Source organism: Ooceraea biroi, chromosome 11, assembly GCF_003672135.1.
Source record: "Ooceraea biroi isolate clonal line C1 chromosome 11, Obir_v5.4, whole genome shotgun sequence".
Classification (NCBI taxonomy): Eukaryota; Metazoa; Arthropoda; class Insecta; order Hymenoptera; family Formicidae; genus Ooceraea; species Ooceraea biroi.
In genome coordinates this window covers 12,218,917-12,233,380 of record NC_039516.1, presented here as the reverse complement: position 1 = coordinate 12,233,380, position 14,464 = coordinate 12,218,917, and the positions used below count along the sequence as shown (strand labels likewise).

Sequence of the window (14,464 nt, the reverse complement as noted above, 5' to 3'; positions counted from 1 at the left end):
CTACTCTCACGGGTGAACTACACCTTCCTCCTTCGAATCGGACGTGTCGCGCGGTGCTCGTTCTCATTGTCGCTCCTCCTCTTTCTTTTTTCGACTTCCGTAAATGCCGTTCATTCATTCACTTGTCCGCTGCTAATAACGTGATCGCATTGGACGAAAAAAAGTGCGTGTCCTCGTTGGTGCCAGTCTAGTAAACGATTTAATACGGTATCGAGGGAAAAGGAAAAGCCAACGCATCAGGAAATTCACGAATCGTATACTTTTACGCATACTACTTCGTAACTCTTTCACAGATACATTGCGTACGCGCGATTGGTCACTGTGATTCCGTTCAGCCACTTTTACGAGCACCTACATACAAGAAAATACGTTTAGATGATCAGGTAATGTAAACTTTTAATAATAAAGATTGTCAGTTTTATTTGCATGCATGTGTGTCGATGTATTTAAAATTTTCTACTTATTTATATACTTTGTATATTAAAGCAGAAAAAAGCAGCCTAAATTTGCTTTGAACATCCAACGTAGGCATTTATACATACGTTACGACGATACTCTTACAGAATGTATCGCGTGCTACTTTTTCTCGTCTCTATTTATGGGAGTATTCGCGGAAACGCCGTCTCGCAATTCCCCAATAAAGGAAACGTGCCTCATCAATATCATTCGCGTTTCTTGATGTACGAGGAGCCATACAACATTGAGTTCAAGTATCACAATTACGAGCAGATGAGCCGCTTTCTTCGCGCGACGTCCCTTCGATTTCAAAATCTCACTGCGCTGTACTCTATAGGAAAGTCGGTGAAAGGTACGATCCTCTAATGCACGAAACAATTCGGTGCAAATAACATGACGAATAAAAAAGAAGAATAAAAGCAAAATATAATAAAATGCGTGCGTCTGCAACAGGTCGCGATCTATGGGTAATGGTAGTGTCGTCATCGCCTTATGAACACATGATCGGAAAACCCGACGTAAAGTATATCGCTAACATACACGGAAACGAAGCTGTTGGACGCGAATTAATGCTACATCTCATTCACGTACGTAATGACGATGTTATCGCCAGCCGTTGGAATTTCCACGTTAGATTAGACCTGCAATGACAAGTTGTCAACGTTATCTCCTCCAAACACAGAATAGGAAACGGATCAAATTTACTTTAATTGTCAATTACTTATATTTGCGGAAGAAAGTTGTTAATAACTTGTAACGCTGTATTGCTGTTGTTTGACGAAAATTCTCAAATGTAATAATTCTCTTCCTTCCTTTTGTAGTTTTTCGTAACGTCATATGGATCAGACCCATATGTTACGTGGCTATTGGATAACACGAGGATTCATATTTTGCCATCAATGAATCCTGATGGCTTCGAAGTTTCTAAAGAGGGAAAGTGCGACGGTAGTCAAGGCAGGTCAGATATTCAACCAGCCAGGATTTCTTGCACCTTTTAACGCTTGCGGTCCATTGATCGTGCCGATAATTTTCTTAAAGGCATGGTGTCGAATCCGCGTGTTTTTTCCGCGAATGTGCTACGTGTTCACTTGGCTCTCGCGCTTTTCAACAGGTACAATGCCCGTGGCTTCGATTTAAATCGCAACTTTCCTGATTATTTTAAACAAAACAATAAAAGGAGTCAGCCAGAGACCGAGGCTGTCAAGGAATGGGTTTCAAAGATACAGTTCGTACTCTCGGGCAGTCTGCACGGTGGGGCGCTCGTAGCTAGCTACCCCTTCGACAACACTCCAAATGCGCGTAAGTTGAATTTGCTTGAGATTATCGTTATACGGAGTAATCGTTACAAAATGGCTTAGCCAACCGCCTATATCTGAGCTACAGAATTGTCGTAACACAGTGCTGTCGTATCGTAACCGTCATCTTTGTCGATGATCACGAAAAAAACGGCGTTACTATTTTTCGAGCGTCTTCCAGCGACGGAATCGATTTTGGCTGTTCGATTCCAAATTCGTTAATATTGCTCTACTGAACACACGTTCCGTTTAAATAAGATTACAGACAGCTATGGCTGTAACTGCGCATAGCTTTGGATCTGTCATGATATTATGTAAACTTTCATGCCGTCAGGAATATGTCGATCAGCGCCACTGTGTGCAGGTATTGTGCAACATATAATTATTTTATTGTTAGTACTCAATAATCGAGGACATTATATCATTTGCTGTTGAGGCGTGAAAATACACGATGAAACACACACGTAATTCCTTTGCATATATTTCAACAGTAGGTACACGTAACTATCATCTTACACTGAATTTTAGACAACTGAACAATTTCAACGACACAAATATACGATAATAATCTATCAAGTTAACTAAACGATATTATTCGCGTTACAAGTATTATTTCCAATCTGCGAAAGTTGCAGTTGTCTTTTTTTGTCGAAGAATTTGAAGAAGTATTCCAAATTCCAAGTTTCATTCGGACCAATAAGTTTAGAGAACTTGTATAGATTAATCATCGAATCATCCTCCATCGTACTCGGGATAGATAATCTTTCGTTTAACTAGTAACAGTGTCATATAGAGAGAATAGTGTTTCAGAGTTTTAGACCAACGCCGAGTATTTCGCCAGACGACGACGTGTTCCAGCATTTATCGTTGACGTATTCTCGAAACCATGGATCTATGTATCAGGGATTATCGTGCTCGCCATCCCAGCCCGCATTTAAGCGTGGAATTACTAACGGCGCCGAATGGTACCCGCTTACCGGTGGAATGCAAGACTTCAACTACGTTTGGAATGGATGTATGGAAATCACCTTGGAACTATCTTGCTGCAAATATCCATTGGCATCGAACTTGTCATATTACTGGGAACAGAATCGAGCGGTAAGGTTCACAAGAATGAATGGACGATTTACAAATTAATACCTTTTAAGAGACGTTTAATAACTGCAGGTACTACTTGTGATCCTAATTAATGCACAATGTATTTTATCTTCTTAGCCCCTAATCAAATTTCTGGCAGAAGCTCACAGAGGTGTTCATGGCTTTGTGATCGATGAAAATGGTAATCCCATTGAGAGGGCGTCTGTTAAAGTGAAATCTCGAGACGTTAGCTTTTCAACAACTAAATACGGTGAATTCTGGAGAATCTTGCTACCTGGCATTTATAAATTGGAGGTAACTTTACTGTAACGTGTTTTTAAAAGACAAAAACACAATACATACCTATATTTTTGAAAAATGATATATATATATATATATATATATATATATTAATTTAAAGCATTATATAATTCGCGCAAGAATTATCGTAATTATCGATGTTATTATATTATCTTTTGCTGTTTTATTGCATCATCATAGTTTTTCTCCGTTTATCTTCTTTGTTCTCCATTCACAAAATCCACTCTTTATATATCATTTTAAAATAAATGGTACAAGTTTATTACGCAAATTTTAGGTATTCTCAAATGGGTACATACCTCGTGAGGTGGAATTTATGGTAATCGAACAGCACCCGACTCTTCTTAACGTTACACTTTACTCGGTAAAAGTAAGTGATGCTAATTGTTACACGTAAATATAGATAAAAATCCATGTTTACACATGCATTATTTATTCCATATGTACAATTAATTAAGTTATTGTGACACTTTAATTTCTCCTGCTTTTTAAAATATATTTAAAATTTATTATATTTAAAACACAGAGGCAGTATGAGGATGAGAGTGGATCTGTTTTATATAACGGAAATACCGGTGGAAGACCTTACCCTCCGCATCGAGACCACACGTTACATTACCGACCACAATCAGGTGCCAATACTGCAGCCGATGCCAACAGCGGTATCTTTTCATCTATCAGTAATGGATTTAATACCTTTGTGACGAACCTCTTTGGGTAAATCTCTCTTGGGAGAGAGAGAGAGAGAGAGAGAGAGAGAGAGAGATGTATGTGCGAATATGTAATTAGTTATTTATTTGATATTATCATACGTTAAATGAAATGAATAAATGGTAAGTTTATAGTTATCGCACAGTGAGAGCTCTACCGCATGTTAAATTTGTTATGTTAACATTCCTGCATTATGAGATATTTATGTATCCGCTAATGTAAAAAATGTATAATATATTTAACAAAGTATAACTTTTATTATGTTTATAAAAACAAATGTACACACGCGCATACACGTCTATTACCATTTTATGTATAGTTACCAATGCATTTAATACAAAAGATATAGTGCGTAATACCTACAATTATATAAGAGGTGTTAATTATTAATTATCTTCTTCCTATATTCAATAATAAACTTATTTGTTATTGATTTCTTCTATTTACGACGTTCTAGTAACGTTCGAGTATTGTTTTCCAGTAGAATATGTTACAACAAATATGTTACTCTGTGAAATGCATAATCGTCCGTGCAATAGCTGCAATCCACGTTGCTGCGGCATACGCTCCAGCATCCACTTCTGTCAAGTATCGGGTTTGTTTTATGTAACTAGCTCGCCCTGCTCTGTCAACCAATACACAGCTATATTGTACATGTTTTGCCCGAAAAAATTGACGGAAATTGTATTATATATATATTTTTTTTCTGAGAGATTAAACTTCTCTAATTTAAAAACTATAACACGTTGAAACGTATTATTCCTTCAGTTATGTTACTCACTTGGGTTTCATATTCTTCGTAGAATCGCATCCTTCCCATGCAGCTGTAGTTATCTGATCATAAAAATTATTCCAATCTTCATTTAATAATTTCTCGTACGTAATGCATGTCGCATACATTGTATCAATCTAGAAATATGTAGCGATTAAGATATATTCTTGCAACTACTAACCGTTCTATAAGACTTCAATCAACTTTGTTAGGAATACAAACCATAGTTCTATCTCCAGCTTTAGCCTTTCCATATTTTTCCAAACACTTTAATCCGCTGAGAAATGCGCAGTACCAAATGTATCGCAAATCTTTCTTTTGATCAAGTAATGCCAACTCTTTCGCACCAGTCGTAAAAAATAAACAATATAGAGCTCCGGAAGTTCCTCCCATCTGTTCTTCCGCTATGTTTGCTATTTCCGATAATAACGCAACTGGATGTGACAAGGATAAATTGTCCAAGTTATTCAAGATATCTACAAACATGTATATAGCTGTTAAATTTAAAGAGATCGACCAAATTAAAATGTAAAAAGATTAATAAAAAATAAATATTATGTAAGTGGTGATAATGTGCATATGTAATATCGCGTACTATCGGCAAGTCTCTTGAGCGTTGAACCACAGTCTCCATCTCCACAACCACGATCCAATTCGTTAAGATATCCTTCTTTCTCGATTATAGCCGTACACGCATTCTTCAAACATAGTTTCATCATGTGCTGCTCCCGTATGTTTAATGATATCCCTATCTTCTTTACTTTCTCCTTTTCGTTATTATCTTTAGATGAAGTATAGCCAACATTTGAAGGAATGCTGTAACTGCCGCCTGGCCAACAAGGTGCCATCGTTTCATCGTCAAGACACTTGACGAATATGTCTCTATGACTTTCTGTTAACTTTAGCACACTCACGTGTACACCAGCGCTATTTAAGGATGTCATTAAAGTGCCCGAATACACACGGATAGGTTCAATGTTCATTTTTCCTGTTTATCAAAAGCCATATGCATTCAATCTATTGTATACCTACATATAATATACAGGGTGTTTGACATAAGGCGAAAAACCTCTCGCCCACAGGTAGATCTCGTCAAACTGAATTAAAAAGTTCTGTACCATTTTGCAAACAACCACGTAAAATTTCACACTTTCTCGGCAACCCGAGCGCGTGAATGAGACGCTGAGAAATTATTGTCCACGCGTCGTCTCGCCTGCCGCTGTAATCCGATACTCGCGTTCTTCTAAGAAATACGCTCGCGTCGCGCGCGCGGCTAGCCGTTTTTTACATTCATTCATGCCTACTTCCCTCGGTGCCAATCGCGTCCGCTGAATTAGCGAACTTTCTTTACTTAATTACTCGAAATTTTACGTGGTTGTTTGCAAAATGATACAGGACTTTTTAATTCAGTTTGACGAGATCTACTTGTGGGCGAGAGGTTTTTCGCCTTATGTATACAGACACTCTGTATATCAAGAAAGTGAATGTAATGCTACTTACGAAGCTGATTTACAACCTCATGAACAACGATCCCTTGTTCCAATTGACTTAGAGCACCAAAATTATTAACTATAACTGCAACAGTGTCATTAGCAACCAAGCGTAAGGTCTCACAAATGCGTTTCAGCATTAGCGTTACCAATTCGGACGCAGTTTTGAGCTTGATTCTCTCGTATCCCGCTTCTCCGTGGACACCCATTCCGCATTCTATTTCGTCACATGTAAGCTCAAACATAAGGCCTTGACCTGTATACAGTTTTTTCTCAGTAGCACACAGAATAATCCAATGGAATAATTCGTTAAATATTCATTCATTATACTAGACATAAAGTAACGGCAAGAGAATAGCAATAGATGTTTAAAAAATATAATCTGCGTATAATCTATGGTCGTATGAACAATACTCATGCTTGCCCATGTATTACGATGCGTAATCTCTACGCGTAAACGTAACGGTAGTCGGCGCCCAATTTCACGCCTAAAATATAACAGTAATTTCACGAGAACTGATTGTCACGCACCTGGTACAGTGCATGCGGACAATCCGATTCCATAGGTCGCTGTGTTTTGTGAAACATGTTGTGCAATTTTCGTTACTTTGTACAAGGGAAACTCTCTTTCGGCAAAAGCGCCCGCGATCTTGATAACGAATAACATGCCGACCAATCCGCGTTTACCAGCAACGCTTTCTTCGTTTTCAGGTATGCTACAGTCATCGCCGACAATTATCTCTTCTACCTGACATTGTTACAATAATGTATAAATTCAGCTTACAAGATTTATATACAAATATCTTGAACGATATCTTTACATAGAATTTTTGTTTTTATTATTATTGTTACCTTGATGCCCCCCGCTTGTTGAGCCTTTTCAACGGCTATACCAAAATTCAAACAATCCCCCGTATAATTAGGCACCACGACTAGAATACCAGCTAAAAAGAAAAAAGATGTTAAACGATACCTAGATGCAAGACATAAAATATTAATATAAATATCAAAAATCTGATAAATTTTGTTTTAAAAATCTTTAAGGACAAAAGATAGAAATAAAACCTTCATTATATCGTGCGACGCATTGAAGAGCCCGTGTGATATGTACAGATGGTGGTGCTGCGAAAATAGATCCCGCTATAGAAGCTGTTAGCATACCGCGTCCAACAAAACCTGTAAAAAATATACAAAATGACAGTCACAGAGAAATCAATAGTTGTGCATGGAACAGTCAGAAAATTCTTATACAATGTTCAGTAAATTATAATATAAACCAACGAAAATTGAATTTCTTTTTCTAAGATCTCAATACGCATATACATAAAACTAAGACGTATTATAAGACATGAGAACTGATTACCTGCGGCAAATGGTTCATGCCCGCTACCACCACCACAAATTAGTGCCACTTTATTCTTACGATCTCTGTACTGTAAATGTAATTAAAAAGAAAATACATTATTTATATATAGTAAAGTTTGTGATATATCTGTACGTGTGTGTGCGTGTGAATTATTAAACATGGAGCAAGAAAAGCAATTTAAACATTTTCGTTAAATTCAGAAAAATATTATGTAAATCTTTGAGATTATTATTATAAACTAGACATTTTAATTATTTACAGAAGTAACCAGGCAAGAAACATGTAGGTCGACTGAAGTGTTATTACGTATGTATAAATACATACATCCATACATACGTACATCTGGCGATAACACGATTCTGTGTGATGTGCGATGCTCTAATTGCGGGTACGTGTAGCACAGTCCTGATAAAGTCTCCAACACGGCATCGTCCAATGAATTGATCAAATTTTTTGACATAGCCATTGTGAATCACGATCAAGTAAGAGCACTGATTGAATGTATCTAACCAGTTAACACAAACCATCGATTCGGAGATTCGGTAAACCGTTGATTTCTATTTCGGGATCGCAGGTTATCGAAACATTTCAAATGACGTGTCACGGTTTGATAACTGACAATGAGACTGGACTACGCAACGAGTCTCTGACACATATTACGACAAACTCTGTGCTTATTGCGCTCGTTGCGTCAAAAAGCATTTAACTTGTAAGAGAGTGAATAATGGTTTACATATATTTGCGACATACGTATATGCATATATTCTAGAAATTCCTAATTGTTTTCTATTTTCTATTTAGTATAAGCGTGCACAGCTGTCTGAATTATTCTTACAAATTAAGATGAGTACGACAACTCAATACGGTATATAATTTATACCGTACGTATAATTAAGTATATAATTTATAGGACATTTTAAGAAATTTATGAAATTTATTGCTTAAAGAGTTGTATCTTAAAAGCTTGTCTCATAGAAAACTATATACCAACCTGATTATACGATCGTATCTTATCTGGATGTCAAGTTCTTCTCTTGTGCACGCTTTACATGGTTTCTCTTCCAATATTTTGATCAAGTTGATTATTTTGCCGCGACGAGTTACGGCAGTAACTGCGTTTTGCTAAATAAAGTGACAGCCGAAAGGAACATCAACAAAGTCGTATATACGCTGCAACGAAGCACATGCGAGAAAGATTCGAGAGATACTGCGCGAGTAATTATGTCTCCACACTCTCATACGGCTTGTTAGAGTTATAAATGACAGTTAATAGCTGAACATAGCGCAGTGCCCGTTGGAGTACGACTGATATTTTCCCTCGATAAGGAAACGTTATATATAAATATATAATTATGGCAATTTTGTTATTTGAGGAACATGACTCGATACAACCGAAGCCTGCACACATTGTTCCGTTCCCAGAATATGAAACATGCTTTTAGGAAAGTGCTTGTTTTAAATTCACTAATTTTACAAATTACAATTACAAGACATGTCGTATATTTGGTAACAATAAATTGGTTTTTGTAACGACGCAGTATGCAGCGTTATGTATCTATAAAATACATATCATATACAGCAATAAAAAGTGACGAGTAAAAAGATAGACGATGTCTTATGCTCTCTCTCTCTTCCATTAAATGCAATATTTAAGCAGAAAAATCGTCTTCCCACAGAAAATCTACGCTAGTAAACCATCTTTTTCCATATTAGTTCACGTTTAACATTTAGCAAAATTGTTCGTTGAGTTGACAGAATCGTCTAATTATCCAAACTCTGTAGGCACTGTCTTACTTGAACTCTCTTAACCCAAGTTTGGTACGGTTTGAAATTTCATCTTTCTCGTATGAGACACATATTCTAGTTCCAATAGAATCAACTCGTTTACGCCGGTACGAAGGTAAGGAGCTGGAACGTACAAAGTGATTTGCGGACCAACTAATGGCCAGTATCTACCGAGATTGTGACCATTGACAAAAGCTACTCCTTTGCCCCAACCGGTGGTATCGAGATACGTATCCAATGGTTGATCGTTGATCGTAAAACGTCCACGCAGGAATACTGGACCGTTGTTGAGAAGTCCACTCTCTATGGTTATAGTCTCCATATTCCGAAGGGAGGACATGTTAGAAAATGCATATGCCGTCATATTCCAGTTGGTCAATGGAGTACCGTTGATGGTTACGTCCGATATACCCTGAGAAATTATATAGCACGATTATTAGCACCCAAGATGAATACAGGTATATTTGCTTGATTAAAATATCGGACTGTCTACGATTTCCTTACATTGCTGTATAATCTGTGTGTATATTATATGTATATCGTTTCAATGTCTAATCCTACCTTAAAATCGTGAATTTCATTGCCAAAATTCAAACGCCCTTGATTCTCTACCAATAAACTCAATTGTCGACCATATGGGCGTTCCAACGGTATGGAAAATATTTTATCTATACGACTTAGGACGCCGCATAATCGGTCGTCTACGTAAACCAGTGTTCTATCTCTCGTTGTCGCTCGCAGAGTGGCCGGATCCGTGATGACAGACGGCAAATTCGTCTCGTAAAGTACGAATCCTTGATTAACGGAAAGAGCCTCGAAAGTCTTAGGCTGATCAGCAGTCATCCGCCTCACGATAAATGGAGATCGGCTATTATCAAGCAATTTCAATATCGGTTCTAATAATACTGGTCCATAATTGCCTTTCGGGGACACGGTTGGCAGAGATATGTTTGGCAGTGGCAGATACTATAATTTAAACATGTATAAACGTTACCTATATATGTGTATTATAACTGTTAAGATTATAAATATAATATTCACATCTCAAATAGAAAATATAATGTGGAGTAAGAAACATACTTGACTAATGACATCTCTTATCGCAAAGTATTTGTCTGTCGGATCTCCAGCTTCGGTTAAAGGAGCATCGTAGTCATAGGAAGTCAATTGTGGATTATACGAACCTGCGCCGCCATTAGCGCCTGTATCGCAGTAATCATCATATTAGATGAAAGATACTTTCAGCTTTTACTTTCATTTTATTTTTGCAAAAACTATTCCAAGTTACTTTGATGCGTTTACTAAGCAATCTACTCACCAGAAGTAAAACCAAAGTTTGTGCCACCATAAAACATGTAAAAATTAACGGAAGCTCCTATATCAAGCATTTCCCTCAACGTTTTTGTAACAGCTTCAGTTTTTACCCTTTGGAAAGCTTCTCCCCAATGCGTTAACCATCCTGGATAAAATTCAGAATTCACCAATGGACCCTGTTCATAATAAACAACTTTGATTAATATGCGATAATAATGCGATATAAAACTGATGTAAGTCGAGATAGAGAGATAATAATCAGTTATTAAACAAACATGTGAAAAACAATCTGATATCTGACAAATGAAAAGTGAATCTGAGAGATATCTCTGATAATTATAATTGTATATCCAATTTTTCGATAATGATACTTACTCTTGGCTGATAAAGACGCATAGACTGAAAACTGTTAGTCACGTTAACGCCTGTTCCAAAGTCAACAGTGGCATATACACTCGGTACAAATCCGCAACGAAGCAAAGAAGCGGATGCACCATCAGTCGTATACAGAAGGGCCTTCGAGCCAACTTTTTCCTCAAAAATTTCTCTCAGCATATCCATGTATTCCGTATCACAAGCGTTGTAACTTCCGTATTCATTCTCTACCTACTAAGCAAAGCTACATTGAGAGACATAACGATGTGATAAAGTTGAAACGTTACGTTCCGTTAATTTGGGATTTTACCTCAAATCTAATTTATATTACACATAAGTAGAGTAACAATAATGTTTATTATTTTCCAAGTAATAGTATTACCTGAACCATAATTATCGGGCCACCGTTGCCTCTTAAAAGTGGTTTTACTTTTTCCAGCACTTGATTTAGATATAATGTGGCGTATTTCATAAAATCTATGAAAATATACAAATAATTAGATAATAACGATTATTTAATCGATCACGCGGTTTCAATATTACATCGTTGTACTCTTTGAATAAAATTCGTATACAAAAAAACTGTATTTTACCTGCATCTTTTGTACGTAACTTTATATTTGGCACATCACGAAGTAACCAATATGGTAAACCACCCTAAAAGAATATCAACCATATGTAGTAACACTGTACGTAAGACTAATTTCTTGCTAAATAGTTATCTAAATTAACATGCATTTACCAAGTCTCTTTCTGCACAAATGTAAGGACCTGGACGCAATAACACGAGTAAATCTTCCTCTTGCGCGATATTTAAGAATTCTACTAGATCTGCATCGCCGACCCAATTAAACTGACCTGGTTCTGGTTCGTGAAGACTCCATTCAACGTAACTAGATGAAAACAAAGAGAAAACTTTACTATCCATTATATTTCTTATAAAAACGATTTATATCATCTGATTAGATAATCGGCAGAATGATTTATTCTTGTTCTTGTAATCTTTTTAATCTTTTGCTGCTTATCTAGTACATGGTATAATACTCTCAGCTTTATTCAACTACTTACGTCGAGACAGCGTTGAGTCCCGCTGCTCGCATTTTTCTCAAACGGTCTCTCCAGTACTGTCTAGGCGCTCGAAAATAGTGAAAACTACCAGAAACATACCGAAAGGATTTTCCATCTAACAAGAACTGATTGTTCTCGTAATCGACTCCGAAACTGTATCGCCATTCAGTATTCTGGAATTTTCATTTCATGGATAATCAATGTATTATAAAATAATTAAACTAATGACACTTATTCTGTTACATACTAATGAAAAAGAGATTTAATTAATTATTTCAATAGAAATACGGTTAGGTTTTTATATGCGCCTTGTGTAAAATGTGTAAAATGTGGCTTTAAATTCAAGTAACGTTTTAGCTTTCCATTCAATCAGCGATAATTTTATATCTGGGATATGGGGTCGAGGACAATCATCAATCGGTAGAATCAATCTGCCTACTTCATGACTTGCATTGAAATTTTATGATGTACTTCAACGTGCGTATATAATATAAATCGTGTATTATATAAATGGCATATTTTATTAAATTAAACGCTGACTTTGTGTACAATACACGTTATCCTTGCTTGCAAAGCAAAATATACATTACATTCTTAACAGTTCCAATCGATAATATTTTGCTCCTTATTAAAACAAGTAGAAATCAATCCTGTATTTGAGCAATATGTAGCAAATCTCTACGTGAATGTACATGCGGTCAGACAATAACAGAGGACAGAGATGATACGTGGTACATAAAATTTACATACCTTAGCCGGTAAATTTATCGTTTCTGCTATAGCACTGCTCAATGCCAAGGTTGTCACGAGTATCAACGACCACATTTCCGAATGAGTTAATCTCGTGGCTCAGTTGCGGTCTTTGCTGTTCACTCACTTTCCAAGCTCGTACGTCACTGACGATTCATCGGTGCGCCTAAGACAAGTCACTGGCGTTTAAAGTTCATCCTCGGGGAGATATGAAACGAACGCCGCTCGTAAAATTGCTCGAGTATGAGTAGTTATCTCACATAGGTATTCTTGATAGCAGCTTGAGTGCGTGCGCTTTTAAATATAAGGAATCTTTTTAAAACACGTTCTTAAACGGTACACTTTGATTTTCAACTAAAATTTCTGGAAATATCTTCACGGGATCAAGTGAAGATTATACACTTGTCGATATATTTATTACGCCCGAGTTGAAATTTGAACGTTCAAGTAACTCGAAATTCTCCATTGTAATCTTCTAATTGGATCTCCTAATTGATATTGCACCTGGATATTCCGACATGGCATACACATACATGAGTGACTTTAATGAATACGGCATGACGGTATACAGTTGGGAGAAGAATGACTCTTGGCGCATCGAACATTATTTTCTGCATTTTGATCCGCTAAAACGCTAAATAGTAATATGATATTTTCTTTGATCTTTTTTACATTCGGTTCACATGCTCGCTTTTTACAAAATTGTAAGCGTAAAATAAAGTTTTTTTTTATTAAAAGTTTGGTTGATAATCGTTAGCAGGTGATTACAACGTTAACGGCTACAACTTTCAATGAACCGACAGCGACAGTATCTTTGGAAAGTCGTTATCCGCGCTAGTGCGGATATAGAACACTCTACTTCCATGCCGTGTCCGGTATCACGGAATTTTCTGTATCTACGGACGTTTTACAGAATAGTACATTGATAAAGCCGAAAAATTATTACAATTTCCATGTTATTAATTGGTGCCAAAGAACTATATCAACTCAAAGACTATCTTTCACCATTGATCCCGAGACATGTAGCAATTATTTTATTCAAATAAACAAAAACTGACATTGCATATGTTGGAATACTGAAGCGGAATTATACGTTCAGTGAGTATTATCTATTATCTATGTGATAAAAGACTCATTTCTTGCTTTTTTCCGCACGTTTCTGTCAACAAAGCGACAGACAGGTTTTTATACGATGAAAGATATCTATTAAAGTTTTCTTTATATGATAAATAGTTTTATCATTAAATAAGTTTATGTATTTCATCAGAGAGGTCTCTAGTATTGACTTTACTGATAAAGCTCTTTTTAAGATATATATATATATATATATCCTCTCGTATGTTTAGCCATATCGACTATCGATAAGCACGGTATTCAGTGCAGGAATAATGTGTCTGAAAAATCACATAACATTTACATGTGTAATTTTGATTTACAGAATTGATAGAACGTAACACGACAATAATCTTCCCTCAAGATATTGCTATCGATAACAAGTATCGAAAATTATACGTTCTCTCTGAAAATTTGCCAAGGTTTCAACATGAGTGAACATGACAGCTACGAATGCTACGATCCGTCACGGATAAACTTCGTTATTACTTCAGCTAATCTCGACACATTAACGTTTCTATGCAAAATGAATAGGGCAAAAGTTAATTATGTTTAGGCCAAAGAATACTTT

The 14,464-nt window shown here is 36.4% G+C and overlaps 3 protein-coding genes and 1 pseudogene across 4 annotated transcripts; 2 read left to right on the top strand and 2 right to left on the bottom strand.

Annotated features, from left to right (window-relative positions):
- The first annotated feature begins 21 nt into the window (after positions 1–21).
- On the top strand, positions 22–4,230 carry LOC105275236 (carboxypeptidase M). 2 transcript variants are annotated; one of them, XM_011331948.3, is made up of 10 exons: positions 22–383; positions 564–808; positions 910–1,043; positions 1,278–1,414; positions 1,568–1,755; positions 2,086–2,115; positions 2,554–2,849; positions 2,967–3,143; positions 3,427–3,519; positions 3,676–4,230. In XM_011331948.3, the coding sequence occupies exons 1-10, from the start codon at positions 376–378 to the stop codon at positions 3,868–3,870; spliced, it is 1,503 nt and encodes a 500-aa protein (XP_011330250.1). In that variant the 5' UTR covers positions 22–375; the 3' UTR covers positions 3,871–4,230. The 2 variants fall into 2 exon arrangements, with proteins under 2 accessions (XP_011330250.1, XP_011330251.1); XM_011331949.3 differs by lacking the exon at positions 2,086–2,115 and having other exon boundaries at positions 27–383.
- Positions 4,098–8,864, bottom strand: LOC105275237 (triokinase/FMN cyclase). Its single transcript, XM_020030365.2, has 11 exons — positions 8,480–8,864; positions 7,829–7,993; positions 7,486–7,555; positions 7,188–7,298; positions 6,975–7,066; positions 6,654–6,870; positions 6,133–6,378; positions 5,228–5,620; positions 4,855–5,108; positions 4,642–4,769; positions 4,098–4,485 (listed from the first exon to the last, which is right to left on the bottom strand). Exons 2-11 carry the CDS (start codon positions 7,952–7,954, stop codon positions 4,365–4,367), a joined length of 1,758 nt encoding a protein of 585 aa, XP_019885924.1. The 5' UTR covers positions 7,955–7,993; positions 8,480–8,864; the 3' UTR covers positions 4,098–4,364.
- A 107-nt stretch (positions 8,865–8,971) lies between these two features.
- LOC105275238 (beta-galactosidase) lies at positions 8,972–12,942 on the bottom strand. Its single transcript, XM_011331951.3, has 10 exons — positions 12,781–12,942; positions 12,031–12,203; positions 11,705–11,855; positions 11,556–11,619; positions 11,345–11,439; positions 10,963–11,193; positions 10,592–10,763; positions 10,354–10,475; positions 9,835–10,239; positions 8,972–9,685 (listed from the first exon to the last, which is right to left on the bottom strand). The coding sequence occupies exons 1-10, from the start codon at positions 12,853–12,855 to the stop codon at positions 9,293–9,295; spliced, it is 1,881 nt and encodes a 626-aa protein (XP_011330253.1). The 5' UTR covers positions 12,856–12,942; the 3' UTR covers positions 8,972–9,292.
- Positions 12,943–13,040: 98 nt separating this feature from the next.
- LOC105275386 lies at positions 13,041–14,464 on the top strand (annotated as a pseudogene).